This window comes from Lampris incognitus, chromosome 5 (assembly GCF_029633865.1).
Source record: "Lampris incognitus isolate fLamInc1 chromosome 5, fLamInc1.hap2, whole genome shotgun sequence".
Taxonomy (NCBI): domain Eukaryota; kingdom Metazoa; phylum Chordata; class Actinopteri; order Lampriformes; family Lampridae; genus Lampris; species Lampris incognitus.
This window is the reverse complement of record NC_079215.1, coordinates 26,189,986-26,212,734: the sequence shown is the minus strand read 5'-3', so window position 1 is coordinate 26,212,734 and position 22,749 is coordinate 26,189,986. Positions and strand designations below refer to the sequence as shown.

At 41.4% G+C, this 22,749-nt stretch overlaps 1 protein-coding gene across 1 annotated transcript; it reads right to left on the bottom strand.

The window, feature by feature from the left end:
* Positions 1 to 6: 6 nt before the first annotated feature.
* Positions 7 to 22,054, bottom strand: rfx1b (regulatory factor X, 1b (influences HLA class II expression)). The gene is made up of 18 exons (XM_056279954.1): positions 21,976 to 22,054; positions 20,514 to 20,886; positions 17,257 to 17,351; positions 17,038 to 17,127; positions 15,795 to 15,865; positions 15,295 to 15,574; positions 15,020 to 15,201; positions 14,815 to 14,934; positions 14,562 to 14,686; positions 7,207 to 7,325; positions 6,687 to 6,790; positions 6,383 to 6,534; positions 6,072 to 6,169; positions 4,445 to 4,594; positions 4,033 to 4,244; positions 3,763 to 3,916; positions 3,565 to 3,610; positions 7 to 3,452 (listed from the first exon to the last, which is right to left on the bottom strand). The coding sequence occupies exons 2-18, from the start codon at positions 20,860 to 20,862 to the stop codon at positions 3,259 to 3,261; spliced, it is 2,541 nt and encodes an 846-aa protein (XP_056135929.1). The 5' UTR covers positions 20,863 to 20,886; positions 21,976 to 22,054; the 3' UTR covers positions 7 to 3,258.
* Positions 22,055 to 22,749: the final 695 nt, after the last annotated feature.

Here is a 22,749-nt window from a genome sequence, read left to right as displayed (position 1 = left end):
GTTCTTTTAGTTTTGTTGAAAATACATGGCTCAATGAAACCATTTGGTCAGTCTCATGCTGTTTGTGACTGAAGAACTCAGTGTCCAGATAGAAATGTCTCATGAAGGAAAGAAGAAAAACAAAGAATGCAATCACATCACTTTTAGTTAGTGGTTAAATAAGGCTACAAACTTAGATCACAAACGGTTCATTACAAAGGTCCTCAAAAAGAACATTGGGGGTCTCCATTTAAAAAAAGTTCCCTAGCACACTGAAGAGTCAATCCAGTCTCCAATGACAATTGAAGGAGTTTTGATATTGAAACAATTTTTAGATATCCTCCAAGTCTTAACATTTTGATTTCACTAAATAAATGGATGCAAACCGTCTCAAAATTATCAAACTGGAATCTGGGAGTTGCAACTCTTAAGGATGCCCCAAATTTCTCTTACAAATGAGCACAACATAACGTTCATGTTACTATATCTGTTCCACTGGTATTAAAACAAACAGATATTAACAGGTTATCACTTGTGTTACTATCTGTTGAAGGCATTGTAACATATGCTCTTACCAGTCACATGAAGCAGCACAGCAAACAATGGTTGAACTTTGCACAGTGGGATGGGTCTGGAAGCCTGAATGACTGCCCATCCCAGAGGTCACTGTTTTTACGCGCTGGATGTCATAACATTGTACAAGAAAAACATAGCTAAATACTCTGGCTAAAATATAACATCAAATATGTCACTTCTTTAAGGCAACAATGGTTCAAACATGATACAGTTTGGATACATGACAATGCTCACAAAAGGTACATCATATAAAAGCTATTGTTTTTACTTGGATATCCAGAAAATAAACGTTTTTATAATTTTACACTATAAAAGCTTTTCTGAGATCTGAGATTACATGACAGTATTTTAGCTAATGCATACGGCCGGTGTTGAGGTTGCCATGGATACTGTGTGTCCTGCTGATTGGTTGGTGCACAAGTTGCCATTATCCTGTTGCCCTATCGCCAAGTAGCACTGTATCTGAGGGTCTTTATGGCAACAGGTTATCACTTTTCTAATCTGGTTTAAGGTATGTTTGTCTAGTGGGGATGACCAAAAAAAAAAACAGGATGGGTAAAGAACAAGGACACAATGGTGTGAACTGACAAAGACTTAAAGCTACGCTGGACTGTCTTTTTTCCCCCATGAAGTCTCATGACAACACTTCTGATTACTTGTGAGGATCTTCATTTATTAACCCACCTACATACCTAAGGAAACAAGAATTTTAGGGTAGCAATCTCATATAAAAGGCAGATTATCCAAGTTGGTAGAATTGACAATATCTGAGGTTGAGATATGGACACAGAACATAAAATATGGCATCCACAAATTGCTGTCAATCAACTGTCACGTGCCAACGCAGCAGTGATTCAGCAACAGTAAAAGACACTGTCGAACATCAGTACTGTTACTATTATTGGTTAAGGATTCTATATACGCGCTGTCACGGAAAGTCCAGTTCATTAACATACTACTATTTCAAAATATATATTTTTAGATTTAAAAAGTATCATGTGGCTCTCCTTGTCTAACTATTACAAACACAATAGGACAGTGATTAAGGTTGGGGGTCAAGTTATGAATATACACTGATGAGCCAAAATATTATGACCACCTGCCTAATGTACTGTTGGTCCTCCGTGTACCGTCAAAACAGCACCGACCCGCTAAGGCATGGACTCTACAAGACTCCTGAAGGTGTCCTGTGCTATCTGGCACCAAGACATTAGCAGCAGATCCTTCAAGTCCTGTAAGTTGCAAGGGGGAGCCGCCATGGATCAGACTTGTTGGTCCAGCACATCTCACAGATGCTCAATCAGACTGAGATCTCGAGAATTTGGAGGCCAGGGCAATACTTTGAACACTTCATCATGTTCCTCAGACCATTCCCGAACAATGTGTGCAGTGGCAGAGCGCATAATCCTGCTGAAAGAAGCCACATACCATTGCCATGAAGCGGTGTACCTGGCCCCCAATGATGTTTAGGTAGGTGGCACGTGTCAAACTGACATCCACATGAATAGCCGGACCCAGAGTTTCACAGCAGAACATTGCCCAGAGCATCACACTCCCTCCATTGGCTTGTCATCTTCCCATACTGCAACCTGGTGCCATCACTTCCCCAGGTAAACGGCGCACACGTACACAGCCATCCACATGATCTAAAAGAAAATGGGACTCATTGGACCAGGCAACCTTCTTTCACTGCTCCAAGGTCCAGTTCTGATGCTTGCTCATTGTAGGCGCTTTTGATGGTCGACGGGTCATCGTGGGTACTCTGACCAGTCTGTGACTACGCAGCCCCATGCACAGCAGGGTGCAATGCACTGTGTGTTGTGACACATTCCTCCCATAACCATCATTCAAATGTTCTGTGATTTGTAACTTTCTGTCAGTTCGGACCAGACGGCATAGCCTTTGTTGCCCTCGCACATCAATGTGCCTTGGGTGCCCAACACCCTGTTGCCAGTTTGTGGTTTGTCCCTCCTCGGACCACTGTCAGTAGGTACTCACCACTGACTGGGAGCACCCAATAAGCCTTGCCATTTCAGAGATGCTCTGACCCAGTCATCTGGCTTTAACAATTTGGCCCTTGTCAAAGTCACTTAGGTCTTTACTTCTGCCCATTTCTCCTCCATCCAACACGTTGATTACAAGAACTGATTATTCGCTTACCATCTAATCTATCCAGACCTAGACGTGTGCCCTTGTTTGGAGATGATTAACGTTATTCGGTTCACCTGTGAGTGATCATGTTTTGGCTCATCAGTGTATGTATTGGACTTCCAGACTTCTAAAGTTGAACTGACTAGAGGCACATCTCAGACCAACTCCTCGCTGAACCTTTTATACAAAGGGAATGACTGAGATCCAACCACTAAACAGACGTCAAAAGGCACAGTAAACATGAAAATTGGCAAGGTTCACAAGATTGATGAAGGCGGGGGATGCTGAGAATGAATAAAATGTTGTGGATTTCTCTCAAATTTTCTCTTTCTCCATCACACACAAACACACAAAACTTTTTGCAGACTAGTAACAAGCATACAATAGACACAAGCAAGCAAATAATCATACATTTACAAATAAAACACTGGAGAGAAGGCTAGATGCATAGTGGTAGAGTCAAGAATGGGATGACATGTGACCCTATTGACCAAAAAAAAAAAAAAAATCACGCTTATGTGTACATGTATTAAGGTATTAATAAATGTGCATCTAAGGTGGCGTGCTGTGCACCTCAGAGTGTGTGGATGTAAACAAGGTCTGGGCGCTTGTCCTGGGTAGTTTGCTGGGAGGCTCCATTGATACCTCATCTTCCTCGGCCACACTTGCAGAGCATAAGCTCCCCTGTAGCGTAAGTTCCCCGCTCTCCTCTTCACTATCTTCTTCCTCCTCCTCCTCTTCCTCATCTGACACAAAAATAATATTTGGTTGGATGAATCAGCTGTAGTGAATTAAAATAACATCAATGAAAGGTACTGGAAAATGCTGAGGTGGAATTTGATTGCAATCTTCAGTTACCTTTCTCCAAATCCAGTGAGTTCCGGCCCTTACCAGTGCTGGCAAACTGAAAGATAGAGGATCAGAAATATTCAGATCAACCAATGTATACTGAGCACCATGCCTGTGTGTGTGTGTGTGTGTGTATGTGTGTGTGTGTGTGTGTGTGTGTGTGTGTGTGTGTGTGTGTGTGTGTGTCGGGGAGGGCGGAGCACATACTTCTCCCATGACAGCAATTGGTGTCTCTCCTTTAGCCTTGGCCACTCTATGCTCTATCAGGTAGTACATATACTCATCATACAGCAGGCGGATCAGGTGGAAGGAGCCAAAACTAGCAGCACTTCGCAGAGTCAGGTCCCGGATTACCATAGAACTGGGGAATAAGAAGCAGACATAGGAAATGTATCATCAAAAGCCAGTTCATTCACTACATTGTTTCCCAAACCATTTTTGTCTTTAGCACCCCCCATTTCTTGTCATGTTTCCTACCTGTAAAAGGACCAATTGAGCAAGAAGTGCTTGGCGGCTTTAGGGAGGGCAGCAGGATTGTGCTGGTAGGGCTTTAAGACCTGGGAGACCACACCATCTAGCCAGGCAGCCCACTGCTCCAGGGAGTTCTGCTGCTGGAGGGTCAGCTTGAAGTCCTGCTCCAGCCGCTGGACCACACGGTCCTCACACCGACACGCCCACGAAGCCTGGTCCTGCAGGAGAGGGGAGGAGGGGGATGGGAGAGGGCAAACAAGGAAGAAAAAAATTGTAAAATAGTTTTATTTTTTTACCACCTGGGTCATCTAGACCTCATACCTGAATACTGATACAAGCAGGTAAAAAAACAAAAAAAAAACAAAAAACAAAAAAAAACATCTTGAGAAGAGAGAGAAAAGAGATGCCAAGCCCACACCTGAACATTGGTGAAGTCAACTCGATTGAGGTCAGATAACATCTGATTGATCTGTGCCGAGTTCTGGAGGACAGCTCTGGCTGCCTGAGCCAGGTGGTTCAGGCTAGTGTAGCGGCGTAGAGTCTGGGAGAAGGCACATACACACACCACCTGTGGGGGGTGGGGCAGACAATGATAAAGGGCCAACAGAGGGATAAATACCTTAAACCGTGCCAAGGCTCAAAAGGAGATTAAGAGGAAAAAAAAAACCTGCCGTGCGGAACTTTTGCCCCCCCCCCTTCTGGCAGTGGGGGTAATTACACAAACACTGTCAACGCGTGCTTGGATAACAGTTACAAAAATACAAAGAAATTTCAACCGTTCTAGGACAATAATCCATTATACAGGTAGAGTCCATGTAATAGCTGCATGGCCTACTCCAAATATTTTACGAATACCAACCTGTCCAAGAGCAGTAATGCGACATTCGCGTTTGCCCTCAGTCCCTTCTCTTCTTTCAGCGCCCTACAACGAGGAAAATCTACACCATTCCTTGCCAACGATTGTTTTCTTTCTTTCTTTTTATAAAAATTTGAATCCTTCCTCTGAACGCTGAGTTTCTCTTTCCCATGGTGCCGTGTAACTGATGCCGTGGGCTATGTGTCGCAAATTGTGGTCACTCACTCATGGATGACCTGCGAGGGACATTTCGTAGGGACATTAGTCGGACTTGCAACTTGAATTAAGTGTGCCGTGGGTCTGGAAGGATCAGTGCTTGTTTCTCTGGGGCATCAGAAACTACTCCGTCGCTGCTTCAGCTCTGACAAAGCAATCGCGTTTATCGTTTTGCCAGACAACTTCAGATCCAACTTCCATGTAACAAAAGCGTTCACATGCCTTTGATTTGCTAACCCTAACGTTAACCAATAAGAGGCAGAGTTTGCTGGTTGACATAAAACGCATCCCTACCGGTGCTCCAGCGTGGGAATGTCGTCCCAGACACCAGATTTAAAACTTCAGCATACTGCGAAATACAGAGAGATTTACCTAGGTTTAATCAGCATTGTGAACTTGTTTGGCAAGCTTAAAAAAACAAACAAAAAACACCCCCCCTCCCCAAAAAAAGACAAAAACAGGAGGGTAAGCCATTTCTATCCAAGAGGGACAAACGTGCTTTTGAGTAAGTACACGTTAAGGTTTCTGCATTGTGACGCATGGAGCGGGTGTCTGGGTAATTGTGGCTTGTAGACACACAGAGATGCAGACAGGCACACCTTCAAAATCAAAGCAGCATATTAACCATGTCCGACATGCGACATGTTAGACCAATGCAGATAGGTCAAGCAGGAAATGCTTCGCGCTCGATTTTCTTCTGTGTATTTTCCCCCGTTTCCATTTCATGTTTTCTTCCTCTATTCCTGTGTAACCTATTTTTGCAATCATGGCACTGCTCTCTAGAGCACACGCAGGCACTACATGCAAATATGCATGTAAACATCTTTGTGTTTGTCAGCATTAATGCAATGCACAAGTTTGCCAAAGCTCAGACATCAAAGCATAAATAAATATTAGGCTTCAGTCTCAAAAAGCATGCACATACACATATACAGCCACATAAATCCCTGATTTTGACTAGCTATACACTCACCTTAACACGGACCATCTCTTCTGGGATGTTCATCATGGCATTGCTCAGCCAGCTCTCCAGACTCTTGGCAAAATTACGGATGGCCTGAGTTAAGGCACCTTAACTCAGATGGAAAGAGGCGAGGGGTAGTGGAAAAAGACAGAAATTGAGATTAAATGCATACGAGGTGAGTAAAAATGTGTGCCACACAGACACCAATTACAAAGAAGTGAGAATGTGTACAAATTAATTCAGGTGAATCCAATCTCAAGTCATGTTATGTATCATTTGGCCATGGTTCTACAGGCCTGTCACTGCCTTTATTAACTTACTAGCGATGGGTCTCAGTACATCAGGGATAAGGATCTCCACAAGAGTCTGATAAAGGACATTATCACACTGTCTGGTCCAGTGCAGCACTGGCTCAAACTTGCACAGCAGAACCAGACATGACTTTGGCAGCCGCTTCTCTGACTCATTGTGCCTGGGAGAGCACACGCATGAATGATGACAGTGTTGAGAGAGAAACAAAGGGAGATGCGTATGTTCAGAGATGCAGGCTAATGAGTGAACAGAACTAAAATATGTCTGTGATTTTCTGGTGACTGTATGTGTGTGTATGCTCATGATGCTCACATGCTGAGTGATTGTGTATCACTGCTCTGGCTGAACCTCCAGAAAGATTTCCACAGTGTCTCCACCAAAGTGAACTGCAGGTTGACCATCACATCAAGAATGGCCTGTGGGGACCACACAATGTTTAAGCTCTCCAACACAACAAACTATGTGCCCAAAGACACCCCCCCACACACACACTATTTTCAACTGAAAGGGCTTGCCATGGTATATTTCAGAGAGAACCTGATAAGCCTAAGCATTAAACACCAGATGTTAAAAACATTTCAAATAACAAGCAACAAATCCAGCATTTTCACAGCATCTACCTGGCATAGTTTCCGAAAGTAAATGAATGAATGAACAAATAAATAAATAAATAATAGGTGCCTAGTCGACTCAGAACACAACTGGATTTTGATCAGTCGCCTTTAAATCTTAGAAGTGGAATAAAATGGATACATGGGTTGATAAAATTCCATTTTGAAAATTTGTTGCTTTGCAGGTGTGATGAATCTGTTGTGTGGCTCAGGATGCCCACCTCACAGTGTTCTCTGTAGAGGGTCTGGAAGGCCTTGAGATTTTCTGGATGAATGCCATCAGGTAGGCTATGACCCTGCAAGTCAACCTCCAGGAAATCTGGCAGCTGTCTGGATGTCTCTACAAAAGCACAGACAAAGTGAAATTGAAATGCGATGATAATTTCATGATGCCAAATCTGATTGTTCTAATCCACTAAAGGTACAAAGTCTTCGGCATAGCTATAGCCCTCTGAGGGCCCAATAAAATCATTGTTTGCTGAAATTCGATAGCGGAAGTAACCATGTGTTTCTCATTGCTGCTTTGACAGCAAATTAGCAGGCCAATTAGTTAGGAACCAGAATCCTTTGTATTTCAATTCCTCACAATCCAAGTAAAAACAGTGTGGTTCATAGAGAAGTAAATCCAATTATTATAACATAGAGAAGCAAATCCAATTTAGCATGAAAACAGCTTATTAGAGCATCATCGCCGCTTGTGTTACATAAAGAATAAGACCTTAATAGAACTATAGGGTAAAATTAAAACACCTCTTGACCAGTGAAATAAATCATTTCTAAACAATTTAGATGTGGAAAAATGCATGAAGTTTTTGAACTTCAAAGCCAAGGAACGAGTACTGAAAGCTGCCAGAACCAAAGGAAAAGTCCATTATGACAACAAACAAGTTCGCTTGCACCCGGACCTCTCCGCCGGTGTACACGGGATACAGCGTGGCTATGATGAGGTACGAAAGAAGCTGTGAGACAAGGGGATCCATAAGCACAGAATCATCTTTCCATCACGGCTCCTGGTGACACACGATGAGAAGTCTCGTACTTTCCAAACTCCGGCTGAAGTGGACAACTTTCTCCAGTCTCTTTGAGCAATTGAGACGGACCTGACAATGGAATGCTCCGCCAGGAAAGAGTAACAGCAATATTGGTTACATCATTTCCACTGAAAAGGACGATTTCATTTCTTTTTCCACTCCCATGGCCAAAATAAATGTTCATATTGATTGCTGCTGACTGTGGATTTAAAACAGATTGGAAGAAAGGCGAAACAATGACATTTTTCTATTTAATACTGACAAACAACCCATCACGGACTTAGTGGTCAACAGTTGTATTATTTGATTCCTTTGACATTTTCTCCATCCTTAAGCGTGGACTTTAGGTATGTGAGTATTTATGTTCTTGGGCTCTTAAACTCAGCCCTTTGATTACTATGTATACGTTGCAAATGTTGCGTAGGTCATTAATTAATACAACCTTACATTTAAGTGGTTAGTTAGTATTCATATAAGTAGTTAGAGCTAAAACAGAAAAGAGATAGACGCAGCAGTTTCGTTCATAAGCAGTAGTTAAGACTGGGAGGAGGGTGTCCACAGGACATGGTATTTCAGGTGGGGGTCTTTTCGTCTTTTTTTCTGTGGGTGTTGTTTTTTTCTTTCTCTGGGTGTGCTTTCATCAATGCATTCTATCAAAACAATTCTATGGATATATTCTATAGCTAATGTCTAATTAGTCTTTAAGTAAAAATTACCTCATGGAACTGTAGGGGTTTGAACAAAATTAGTAAGGTTAAACAAGTGATGAGAAGGATAAAATTCTTACAATCAAAAATAGTTTTCTTGCAATACATAATAGTTGGTGACTTTAATTGCACATTGGATCCGCTGAGCAGCAGATCATCCGGCTTAGATAATACCCACACCAGATCAAGGAAGACAATACATAATTTTATCAAGGAACTTAATTTGTTAAGATATATGGAGACATGGAAAACCAAATGCAGTTCCAGCACTTATAAAACTCACTCATGCATAGATTACTTTTTAGTTTCAGCATAACTTGTTTCCAAAATTGACGAATGTCATTATAGCAGTATAGTTCTATCTGACCATGCAGCTATATCCTTGGTGTATAATGATACTAAACTTGTGAGAGATCCCCTGAGGTGGCACTTCTAACCGGGATGGCTTATACACCCCATGTTCATAGATTTTTCAGATAAACAAATTGATTTATATTTTGAATGTAATACTTCCCAAACATCTGTTAGCACAAGATGGGAAGCATTCAAGGCCTTTATTAGGGGTAAAATAATTTGTTTTACTAGCTCAAAGAAAAAGAGTGCACAACTTGAAATGAAGACATTAGATGAGAAAATAAAAAAACTTGAAACAGATCTCTACCAAAACAAGCCTAGTTCTACAGATGAACATGCAAAACTACTACTTAGATCACAGTATAATGAGCTGTCAGCTAACAAAGCAGCTGTCAATCTATTACGGCTTAAACAGTCTTATTATGATAAGGGGAAAAAGCCTGGGAAACTTTTAGCGTGGCACATTAAACAACAACAGACAGAAAGGTCTATTAACTGTATTGAAGCTCAGAATGGCATAACTATGGTGGACCCTAGAGAGATTAATGAGACCTTCAGGGTCTTCTATGAGAAACTGTATAGCTCTGAGTGCTCTTCTAGCCTGGATATGCAGACACAATTCCTAAATAACCTTAATATTCCTAGAATTTCCAAAGAGGAAAGTAAAGCATTAGATGGAGAATTAATGTAACGGGAAACTGCAGAAGCAATTGGTTGTATGCAGGCTGGAAAAGCAGCGGGTCCAGATGGCATTGCTATACATAAATATAAAAATATTTCAGTCAAAATTACTTTCACCCCTTTTGGAGATGTTTAAGGAATCCTTCAGGAACGGCCTTCTCCCAACATCCATGAGAGGTGCCCTAATCACATTACTTCCAAAACCAGGAAAACTAAACACAAAATGTGAAAATATGCGCCCAATCAGCCTTTTAGATTCAGATACAAAAATACTTTGCAAAGTTCTTGCAAGAAGGTTGGAGGGCCTGCTTCCTCAGGTGGTGGGAGAGGACCAAAACTGATTTATCCAAGGTAGACAGGACTTTCACAATGGCAGAAGAGTGTTTAATGTCTTACACAGCCAGAGGGGGGCGAAGGACCTCGCTCTACTCTCACTTGACGCAGAGTAGGCCTTCAACCGCGTCAAATGGCCTCATCTGTTTGAGGTACTCACACACTTTGGCTTTGGAGATACATTTTGCAAATGGGTTAGATTACTATGTACTGGGCTGACTGCAGAAGTCTTGACGAATAGTATGGTCTCTGAACCTTTTAATATCTCTAGAAGTTGCCCACAATGAAGTCCTTTATCATCATTACTATTTATTCTAGCAATAGAACCATTTGCTATTGCGGTGTGGATGCATAATGACATTAATGGAATTTGAGAAGGTCACTTAGAACATAAAATAGCACTTTTTGCCAATGACATAACTTTGTTCATAAAAAATCTAAACAGTTCTGTCCCTGCACTCCTAGATCTTATTGAAACATTTGGAAAAATATCTGGATATAAAGTTAATTATTCAAAATCATCTATAATGTTTTGAATGAAACTAAGAGGAAAAATAGCCATGTTTTATGCTTCTACTTTTAACCCAACAAACAATTTTACATATATTCCCTGAGGTGAATAATGTTGCTCAGATAAATTATGACCCCATTCTGGAAGCTACTACCTCATCAGTGAATGTTGGACAATTTTATCCATTTCTATGATTGACAGGATATATATTCTAAAAATGAACATACTCTCTAAATTTCTCTATCTATTCCAGAATATCCCCCCTCCCATAATTGTTTACTAGAATTAAAAAAAATGTTTACCAACTTTTTTTGGCAAAATAAATGTCCCAGATTATGTCTATTTTTATTATATTTGCCAAATGACTGAGGAGGTCTTAAATGCCAAAACATTCAATGGTATTACTGGGTAGCTCAACTGCGGTCCATAATGTTTTAATTTTCTTCTGAAAGCCCTCCTGCTTAGATGGATTTGGAAACCAGTTCTATTTCGCCAAGCTTACCAATACACTTGTATTTGCATTCAGCAGGTCACAAATACTTGAGAAAACGTACAGACAACCCTAATTTATTGAGCATAATTAACATTTGGTTTGAAATTTGTAAATATTTAAATATTAACCCTTCTTGGTCACCCTTCAGTCCTATTTGGTGTAATGCCAACTTTAAACGGGGAAAAAGTGATCCAAGATTTCAAACATGGGCTAAAAAAAGGGTTAAGGAAAGTGCAAGATATGTACAGAGAAGATGAAGTACTTATGTCCTTTGTAGAAATATCAACCAAATATGACATCCCAAACAATATTTTTTTTCAGATATCTTCAATTTAGGAGATTTATATCTACTACTACTTTTGGCTGCTCCCGTTAGGGGTCACCACAGCGGATCATCCATTTCCATTTCTTCCTGTCCTCTGCATCTTCCTCTGTCACACCAGCCACCTGCATATCCTCCCTCACTACATCCTTAAATCTCCTCTTTGGCCTTCCTCTTTTCCTCTTCCCTGGCAGCTCCATATTCACCATCCTTCTCCCAATATACCCAGCATCTCTCCTCCACACATGTCAAGCCATCTCAATCTTACCTCTCTTGCTTTGTCTCCAAACTGTTCAACCTGAGCTGTCCCTCTAATATAATCATTCCTAATCCTGTCCTTCCTCATCACTCCCAATGAAAATCTTAGCTTCTTCAACTCTGCCACCTCCAGCTCCGCCTCCTGTCTTTTTGTCAGTGCCACTGTTTCCAAACCATATCATAGCTGGTCTCACAACCATCTTGTAAACCTTCCCTTTAACGCTTGCTGGTACCCTTCTGTCACAAATCACTCCTGACACTCTTCTCCACCCACTCCACCCTGCTTGTACTCTCTTCTTCACCTCTCTTCTGCACTCCCCGTTACTTTGGACAGTTGACCCCAAGTATTTAAGCTCATATGCCTTCGTCACCTCTACTCCTTGCATCCTCACCATTCCACTGCCCTCCCTCTCATTAATGCGTAGGTATTCCATTTTGCTCCTACTGACTTTCATTCCTCTTCTCTCCAGTGCATACCTCCACCTCTCCAGGCTCTCCTCAACCTGCACCCTACTCTCGCTACAGAGCACAATGTCAACCAAAAACATCACAGTCCACGGAGACTTCTGCCTAATCTCGTCCGTCAACCTGTCCCTCACCATTGCAAACAAGAAAGGGCTCAGAGTCGATCCTTGATGAAATCCCACCTCCACCTTGAACCCATCTGTCATTCCAACCGCATACCTCACCATTGTCACACTTCCCTCATACACATCCTGCACCACTCCTACATACGTCTCTGCAACTCCCGACTTCCTCATACAATACCACACCTCCTCTCTCGGCACCCTGTCATATGCTTTCTCTAAATCCACAAAGACACAATGTAACTCCTTCTGGTCTTCTCTATAGTACTTCTCAATCAACATTCTCAAAGCAAACATCACATCTGTGGTGCTCTTTCGTGGCATGAAACCATACTGCTGCTCGCTAATCGTCACCTCTCCTCTTAACCTAGCTTCTATTATTCTTTCCCATATCTTCATGCTGTGGCTGATCAACTTTATACCTCTGTAGTTGCTACAGTTCTGCACATTGCTCTTGTTCTTGAAAATCGGTACCAGTATGCTTCTTCTCCACTCCTCAGGCATCCTCTCACTTTCCAAGATTGTGTTAAACAATCTAGTTAAAAACTTCACTGCCATCTCTCCTAAACATCTCCATGCCTCCACAGGTATGTCATCAGGACCAACTGCCTTTCCACTTTTCATCCTCTTCATAGCTGCCCTCACTTCCTCCTTGCTAATCCACCGCACTGCCTGATTCACTATCCCCACATGATCCAACTTACTCTTTCGCTCATTTTCTTCATTCATCAGCCCCTCAAAGTACTCCTTCCACCTTCTCAGCACAATCTCCTTGCTTGTCAGCACATTTCCATTTCTATCCTTGATCGCCCTAACTTGCTGCACATCCTTTGCAGCTTGGTCCCTCTGTCTAGCCAATCGGTACAAGTCCTTTTCTCCTTCCTTAGTGTCTAACCTGTCATACAACTCACCATATGCCTTTTCCTTTGCCTTTGCCACCCCTCTCTTTGCTTTACGCTGCATCTCCTTGTACTCCTGTCTACTTTCTTCATCTCTCTGACTATCCCACTTCTTCTTTGCCAACCTCTTCCTCTGTATACTTTGCTGTACTTCCTCATTCCACCACCAAGTCTCCTTGTCTTCCTTCTTCTGTCCTGATGACACACCAAGTACCTTCCTAGCTGTTTCCCTCACTATTTCTTCAGTGCTTGCCCAGCTATCCGGCAACTCTTCACTACCACCCAGTACCTGTCTTAATTCCTCCCTGAACTCCACACAACAGTCTGCGTCTCAAAACCATTCATTAGAGATACCTGCTATTTCCTTAATAGAGTGCAATCATATGACACTGTTATGACAAAGGTTTAATTTCATCTTTGTATGACTTGTTTGTATCTGGGTCTGATGAAACCTCAGAATCCAAACTGAGACTACGGAAGGAAGATATAGATGAAGAAATATCCTTAGAAGACTGGAGTGAGGTGTATAAGAATGCCAGAGGCAGACAATCAACAGTAGCCTGAAACTTATATAGTATAAATGGCTGATGCGTACATACCTAACTCTGGTTAAATTGTACAAGTTAAATGATAACATTCCTGATACTTGTATCAAGTGTAATGAGGCAAGAGGGACACTACCACTGTATATGGGAATTTGTGAAAGTGAAATCCTTTTGGCAGGATATTATTAATATGATTAATAGAATTTTATCAGAGAAATTGCCACTGTATCATAAGCTTTTTATTCTGGCTATATATCTGACCAACCCACACTTACAAAGCGGAGTTAAGTTTTGTAGACATGTGTATATTACAAGCTAAACATATAATTGCTCTTAACTGGAAAATGTTGATGGGCCAACAATTGGAATGTGGATTAAAGAAATGGCGTCAAACATGTCAATGGGAAAGATAACATATATTGTTAGACGTAAGCAAAATGTTTTTGATGATATCTGGAGACCTTTTATGTACTTCTTAAGACATGATGTTAATGTTGGTAACCTGCTTCAGCAGGAACAAGCTCTGAGGGAGTAGGGTGGTATTATGATATGATGTTGTACATTGATATTAGAAACAACCTTTTTATTTTATTTTATTATTATCATTTTATGTTTTTTTTGTTTTGTTTTTTTTGTTTGTTTTTTTGTTGTCTGTAATCAGTTGATAGGGATGGGGCAAGGGGAGGGAAAACGGTGGAAAATGTTTGCTGTGTTTTTATATAATTGTTATTCACTGTATAATGTTCTGATTTGCAAACTGAAAACCAATTAAAAAATTTTTTTTTTTTTTTAAAAAGTGGAAAAATGCTAGAATGAAGAACATGAACGAATGTGTGCAAAATGTGTGTTCCTCACCCAGGAACTGTTGATACTGTTGCACTTGGCCTGAGATATCGCAGAGCCCCCCCACTTGCTGTTGACCAACCCCTCCACCTGAGGTCCCATTGGTCATCCCCTCTGCTTTCTGTACAGGCTTCAACCTATTAAATAGAGGAAGCATCATTCAGACAGACAGAGAAAAAGAGACAGAGAGAGCACTCTAACCATGTATGCATTGAGACCAGGATGACAGACACAATTGAAGAGAGAGCCACCAATGGTCGGTTACCTGTGTTTCTGTGATAAAGGCTGTTGCCTCATAGCCAGGTGTTGCTGCTCATCCATTAGCCGGAGTAGCGGTGAGCTGGACTTGATCCTTAAGCCATAGTAGTGGTACTTTGAATTTCCCCTGGGAAACAAATACGGACACATGTTTATGACAATATACTGTGATCGATACCAGTCTTAAATATGCTGTCAGCCTGTGTGCATACCTGGTGCCTAGTCTCCGTGTGCGTAGCCCCATGAAGACAGATCTGATGAGCTTGCCAAAGGAGGCAGCATTGACAGGCTCTAGTTTATGCTCTTGGCAATGCAACAGGTAGTGGCAGTAGAGGGTGCAGCGAGGCAAACTCACCCCCTCCGCCCCTTCATAATTCTCATACAACCACTGCACCTGGAGGGGAAAAAGCAACAGGGTTTAGAATTTGGACTTTAATCTGTACAACTGTCCGGCAAACTTGGCTCACTTTTAAACTTGACTACTCACAGTAGCAGGTGGCGCACGAGCGGTTGGGTTGGGTGAACTCTGTGCCCCCCCTCCTCCTCCTCCTCCCCCTCCTCCTAAGATATAGCTTCCCTGTATGACATAGGCCCCTCCCGCTCCCCCACTGCTGGCTCCTACCGACCCCACAGAGACAGGCTGGGGGGTCACAGGTCCGCTGACCTCTGAGTCAGAGGTGGGTGCACCTTCGTAGAAGGTGGAGGAGGAGGTGGGAGGGGTCTGTGAGTAGAGGGGCGAGTCAGAGTAAGGGTAGCTGTTTGAACGGCTGGAGGGAGATATATCATTTGCATGTGCACACACGCACGCGTGCACATGCGTACACACGCACCCACACACACACACACACACACACATACACACACACACCCACACACACACACGCGCACAGTTAACACAGTTGTTTCAGTAAGTGGTGAGTTAGAATTTGGCTAAGTTTGTATATGCGCCTGTATGATTCACAGCTAACGTGGACGCACTCTACTCACATGGTGGAAGTGGTGAAGGAGTCTCCTGTTCCATCCACATACTGCACCTGGCCTGAGTATACTTGTTCCAGCTGTAAAGCAAGCAGTCAATATAAACTTGTGTTCTTTCTATATCTGTTTAAAAGAAATATCATTTTTTACACTGGACATAAAAGCACTCACTGCTCCTTTAAAGCAAAAAAGTGGCACCGTATACTCTGCAATATGGCTGCCAATTATGACAATTACATTAAGAAAATGTACTGATTTACCTCTCATTCAAAGTCTGCCTCATCAGAATAGATTTTTGTCCTCGATGATTATAAGTACAAAATGTCTTACACCTTGTTGACATTAGGGGTGTCAATAAGGACTGTTTAGGTAATCGAGTAATCCATTGGTTATTTTGATGATTATTCAAGTTAATCATATAAGAAAAAAATTACTTAAATGCTTTATTCAAGAACAATATAACCTCCAAGATTCACTCTGGCCTAAAATGTACATGCTGGTTCCTCCCTGGCGTTCATTGTTATGTTTGTGATATGCTTTTTCATTTCTGGTCAATATTTTTACGTGGCCCTGTTTCAATAAATCTTTTAATTTAAGGTGGCTTCGAGTGTACAGAAAGGCATCAATCAAATAAAATTATATATTTGTAGGCAGGATGCTTTCTTAGGTGTTGCAGCATGGGCATTTTAATGTTTTGATATAAGCAAGTAATCATTGCAGTAAGTAGCAGACCAAGGCATTTTCACACATAATCCACTGCATCACCTATGTGCAACAGTTATGTCATTACAAAACACAAAATAATTAGAAGAGCAATATCGAGTTTGATATAAATGTATGCGTTGTGTCAACTCTTGGGGGAAAAAATGAACTTTAAATTCAAAAAATGCTTTTCTAACCATTTCAGCTCAACTTTTTAGCCCCTTCACTCAAACACAGCCACATTATTAGGTCTAAATATCCAATGTATCCCTACTCCATCCTCTTACTGGCCATACTTCAACAGTCTCTAACCCAATAAGTTTTGTCTCTCTGTCTTTTTGTCTTCCAGTCTTTTCCTCATCTTTGCGTATGTCTCATTAACCCTCCCTTTCTGCCAATCATGAAGGCTATCTGGGTAGCGCCATATTAGGTTTTCAGTAATCTATGCATGAACAGAGCCTCACCAGACAGTCATGACTTTGATAATATGCATTTTTACTTTAAATAAAAGGAGAGAACAAAAACAAGCGTGTGCCTCTGTGTGTATTACCTCCTGGTTAATTTGCACAGGCTGCAGGTTATTGATGTGAGCTGTATGACTCCTCTTGGGTGTCTGGGATACTGCCTGCAACACTGACCTCTGCTGATGGAACAGATTTATGAGACTTACGCATGAGACTTCAGATTCCCTGTTTTTATTGACCAAAGACCATATTTTACTACTACATGTTCCCCTTTGCCTTGGACAGTCAAATTGAGTGTGTCTTACCGGTGGGGTCTGCACCTGCTGAACCACCTGAGTAGGAACCCCAGTGGCTGGAGGGCTGGAGTCTGACAGACTGTCATTAGAATGAACAGATCCCTCTAGTGATGGACGTACAGATGCACAGATAGACAGTCAGAGAACAGATACACAGACAGACAGGTCAGAAAATAGATAGACAGAGAGACAAATAGATTATCATCAAAAGTGAGAAAAATGTTTTATCAACCGAAAAAGCCATGAGCTCTCAGTACTCACGATAAGCTGGACCCAAACTGTAATGAAAACCACTATAGAACATGCTAGCAATTTTTAACACAGTGGTCAAAGTAGTCATAGGCAGTGAGGATGATGACTGCAACACTCCCTCTGCCCTTATATCCTGCAAGCAGAAGGCCTTGGACAGCTAATCTCCACAGATGGAGGGAGAAATCCCTCCATCGTGTAAACACACACACACACACAAGATGAAAGAGGGAAGTTAAAGATAAGGGAGGATGGAGAGAGAGAGAAAGAGAGAGAGTGAAAGGAGAGAAACTGGAGAATAATGGGCAGATTGAAGGCAGGTGGGGGAGGGGGTCATTTCGCTGCACTCCTCAGATGAGAACACCAGGTCTTTTCCTTTTTTGATCCCTCCTCTGTCTGCCACTATGCCCACTTTTTAATGTTTTTATCAGTTATTTTCTACATATTACTTTGTAATACTTTGTGGCAAACTATCATTCTGTTACATTGTGACGGAGGCTTTTAGGTTGCTCAGTCCTACTTGGCATTTTGGTAGCTGACCACTCTTTGTTCAGATAGTCTCATCTATCCAACCATTAGAGATTATATTAACAGTAATAAACTCACTGCCATAACATTTTTGGTGAAATTCTAAATCCTTTTGCCAGTGATCAAATTAGCAGTTGAAGAAAAAATAATAAGTTCCTGCCTTGATATTAAACCAATTTAACATTTACAGTGACAGCGGGGGAATCTATATATTTTTCAATGATTGACAGCCACAAACTACAGACAAGTAATCAATGGACACCTTTTTTTGCTGCTCTACACAGACTACACAGGCCTGTGCCAAAATCTCCCAAATTTTGTTTTGCAAATTCAATCCCACAAATTACACTTTTCCCATTTTTCAGGACCATTTCTGTTGGTGAATCAGCCATAGTGTGTGGCAAAGCGATGTCCTCTCCATAATAATCCATGTTAACTGCTGACCATTTTTTTCCAATGACAACATACATTCAGCATTTATGTTAACTTTTCTTAAATGGTTACACTGAAGAAAAGCATCATTGTCTACATTGTTATTCTTCACCTTTTGCTCAACAGAGACAAGAGGTCATTTACGCTGTGTTTGTTTTTCCTTTTTTTTTTACTGCTTTCTATCTGGGTTTCAGAGAAAAGACATTCAGTCTAGGACCATCAAAGTGGTCACATATAATATAATATAATATAATATAATATAATGATGAGGCTGAACCTGGGCCTGAGTCTCTCTTTGGGTGAGAGTGCGCTTGTGTTACTTGATGCTGCCAGGCAAAAAGATCTACTAATAGACAGCCTAAAAATAAACAGGCAGACAGCCACTAGACTTCATTCTCATTTCCACCAAATTCTAATACAAAATTGATTCACTGATGACAGGGCGATCTTAAAATTGACCTTTAATGATCAATTTTAAGAAATAACTCTAATAATGCCATTTTAAACTTTTCAATCACTGAGATCATAATGTTATTTCAATTTATTGAATAAAGTCCACGGTAAAGGATGACTTAATTGGTAAGGGTCTGATCCAAACCCATGTTGGGGCAAAACCAGTTTAATGTTTATAAAGACTGGCTCATCACAGCTACTAGCAGAGCACTTTGCGGACTAATTCCTGTATCAATACAGGAACTTATGACCATGTGCATGTGAAGCAATAGAGAATATGACCTCATCTTATTATAATACAAGCACCTTATCAAAGCAACAGCTGGAGAGGCCAGCAGCCTGGAAGTGAAATCTGCCTCAGCAATCAGTACAAAAAACAGTGATCTACGCTCCCACATTTGGAACTTGGCAGCCTAGCAACCATGTCAATCAGCTTTCTTTTGACCTTATAATGTGCATGTGCCACAAAGCCAAAGATGTAAGATTCGCCATTGAAGTCATATACCTAATCAGTCTGGTTAAATGCTGTTTCTTGTACAAACTTATAAAATAATTCTTATCCTTAAAATTGTGTGCCAATATTATCTAGTCTAGGTTGTTTTTGTGCCAAGTGAAGATGTTGCAAAAGCTTAAGAAGAACAGATGGTAAATGCCATTTGAAAACTTCTAAAAAGCTATAATTTAAAAAGTACCTATTCCACATGTCTGCAAACAGAGGAGCTTAAAACTTAAGGTTTCTCACCTGTTCAATGTGTTTTTTCACCATTCAAATAGTTTGTTTTGTTTTGTTTTGTTTTTTACAATTGGTGGCTTGTCCTTGTTTTATGACGCTACTGAATTGGACAATGCCAATCTGAAGCAACATTTGGGGATGAATCGCCTGTTCCTACACACAGTGGTATAGCAGTGTCCACTTTCTTTTTTGCATTGTTTAGTCATCATTTAGTGTATTAGTGCCATTGAGTCCTTTCATCAGGGGCTGTATTTCTAAATCTAATATCACACTATCACATTAGCTTTCTTGTCCTCTCAGCACCTATTGCTCTTCCTGAGGTTTCTGATTTTTTCTTCGCTGAATTTTTCTTACATTTTTTATTTTTTTACTATGGAGTTTTTCCATATCTGAATTAAGGGTATAAGGCTAGAGGGTGTTGTTTACTGTATCTATCAATTTCTCAATGGACAAATGTAAAGCCCTCTGAGACTTTAACTGTTTTTTAGGATTATACAAATAAACTTGACCTTAAACCTACATGCCCATCAGATATCCATATTCAATGTTTCCCACCATAATATAAAGTGTCATATGTGCAATAACTCATGTGATAATGTAACTGACAGTGTTTGGGGCACAGAATCCAACAAACGTTACACTTACACTAAACACATATAGGACTACAGTTGCACTGCTGGGAACCTCAATCAGTCATTGCAAAGCAGACAATTCCAGTTTCCAAACAGATTCTAAAGAAACTCCTGCTACCAGCCCTGTGCCTTGTTAAGACTTGTTGAAACAGCATGCCATATCTTGTTCTGCTGCTTTTCATGTGAGCTTTAAAAATCAGTTTGTAGTGGGTGTGCCTATCATTCCTCAGGTCTCTCACCTGTAACAGTCACAATGATGTATTGCGGTGAGCTGCTCTGGCCATTACTCTTCTGGGTGGCTGAATTCTGAATTTCACTGGTGACATACTGTTGAGTGTTGGTAGTCAAGACCAGTGCTTTCTGGCTCTGGGCCTGGATGGGTGTAGCTTGGGATCGAGGTGTCTCCTGTCCTGTTTTTGAGGAAGTGGCTAATTGGTTTGCTGACACAATAGTTCCAGATTTTGGTGGGATCTCAGACAGGAAGTGTGCAGGCTTGGAGGGTGAGGGTGTGGTGGCAGTAGGTGTTGCTATGGTCACTGTGTTGGTCTGCTGAGGCTGAAGGTCCTTTGAGTATCCAGGTGTTGCCATGGCAACCAATGCTTTGAGGCTACTCTGGTAGAAAGACGGTGGATGAAAAGCAACGGTCAAAAGAAAATCCAACAAATATACAAACAAAGACACACTTTGATAACACACTTATTTTATTCTTTATATGCAACTCTCAATGTGGGTGTTTGTATGCGAATGTAAACATGCCAGGAAAAGAAACGAGGGGTCTTTTCTTGAAAGGCAAAGCAGCAGACTCCCTCCTACCTGAGATCTGAAGTAAATGTCTGAAGGGCAATTTATGCTAGTACTGTAAATAATGAGTACAAATATATTCCGGATAGGTCAAATATAACAAAACCACCAACAGTTAAATGGCAACGGACCAAAAGTGTACCACGGAGTTTTATGACGGTCCTAAATAATTCCAGCCAATTATGAAATCATAGTAATAATTAGACCCATGTTTAACCAGGATTTAATGTCATCCCACAACGCCTTGCCAATACTGCGTAAAACAAGTACAGCATGGGAGATCATATGACCTGGCGCACCGTATTCACAAGACCCAATGTCAGATCAAAAACTTGTTCGAAGTCGAAAAGATCAGAGGACATTTTAGTTAGGTTTAGTGGAATGACGTGGCTTAACTTAGATAACTTTCTCTTTGGTTGCGTGAGCAGTTTCAGCCTATTAGTGACGTACGTGCAACTAATGTTGCTAACTTGTTTCGGAGTTGAGAAATCGAGTCAAAGTGATAGCTTCCTCGGCTACTAGCTAATGCTCATTTCGTCGGAAAACTAGTTGGCTCGGTACAACCCGGTGATTTTATAACCAAGCAACCGTACACGTCTCATTTGAACGGTAGTGTGGCTACAAGCTGTATATTGCAGTTTCCACAACCAATGAGCTTAGAAAAGTACACGAAAATTGCACTACAACACATCCGCCATTTTGTGCTCTTCTCAGAGATTTGACATCGCCATAACAACCGTCTGCGTTTGGGAAAGCAGCTAGCAACCACTTTCATTACTGCCACGTTATGTCACTTTCACGTTAACGACCAACGCCATACGACCCCCCCCCCCCCACACACACATATATATTACATTTAAAGAGCACGACAGGTTAATTCAAGACATTTCAATTTGTCACCTTTAATGTACACCGATGATGCCCCCTGATTTGGTCGTTATAGTTTTTCCTTAGCGATGTAAAAGGTTGTTGCTGTTGACTCCCGTTGCTTGGTTCTTGTCGCCAAGACTACCGTGACTATGGCGCCTTGTCTTCACCGGGGCAACTGTTGCTACCCACCTTTCATTGTCCCGCCCTTCTCTTAAATTTGATTGGATAACTTGGGACGTGGCCGTGCCCACATTATAAAAATCGTCCACTGATTCGCTGTCACTCCCCGTCCTTCATTTTACCACCCGTAACGTCAAAACCTCTGATGTTGCCCCCACTGTCATCTGAAGTTTCAGTGTACAATATCTAAAAAATCACAGATTCCACAGTGCAGATGCTAGTGTAGTAAAGCGGTAAAGGAGGGAGTGGATTCTCCTGTGGTCTAAGTGTTAAAAGCCTCTGAGACCAAAGGGTGTGGGCATGTGTGTTGACATGTGAGCAACTGAATGGTTGTGTACATGAATCACCAGAGCAAGTGGAGGTGGTAGTAACCTCAATTCATTGCTGGGTACGGCAGATAAAGAGACTGAGAATGTAATTGTGACACATAGAGTAGCCCAACCGAAGTGAGGACAGAAAGGCCAATGAAAGGTTACAGGTGATTAGATTACTGAGACTGCCCTGACATTACCTCCGATAACAAATCTATATTTTATCACAATTTGTGTCCTTCTCAGTGGCTTTGTTGCTGCTAAAGGTCTGCTGTCTTATCTCTGTCCAAGGAGTAGGGGATGGGGTCGGGGT

Coding starts and splice junctions, on each gene's coding strand:
- rfx1b (XM_056279954.1), bottom strand. CDS start 20,862: ATGGCAACACCTGGATACTCAAAGGACCTTCAGCCTCAGCAGACCAAC. Junction 17,128..17,256: donor AGCAGGTGCAGACCCCACCG/GTAAGACACACT, acceptor TTCCATCAGCAG/AGGTCAGTGTTGCAGGCAGT. Junction 6,791..7,206: donor TCTACAGAGAACACTGTGAG/GTGGGCATCCTG, acceptor TGGTCCCCACAG/GCCATTCTTGATGTGATGGT.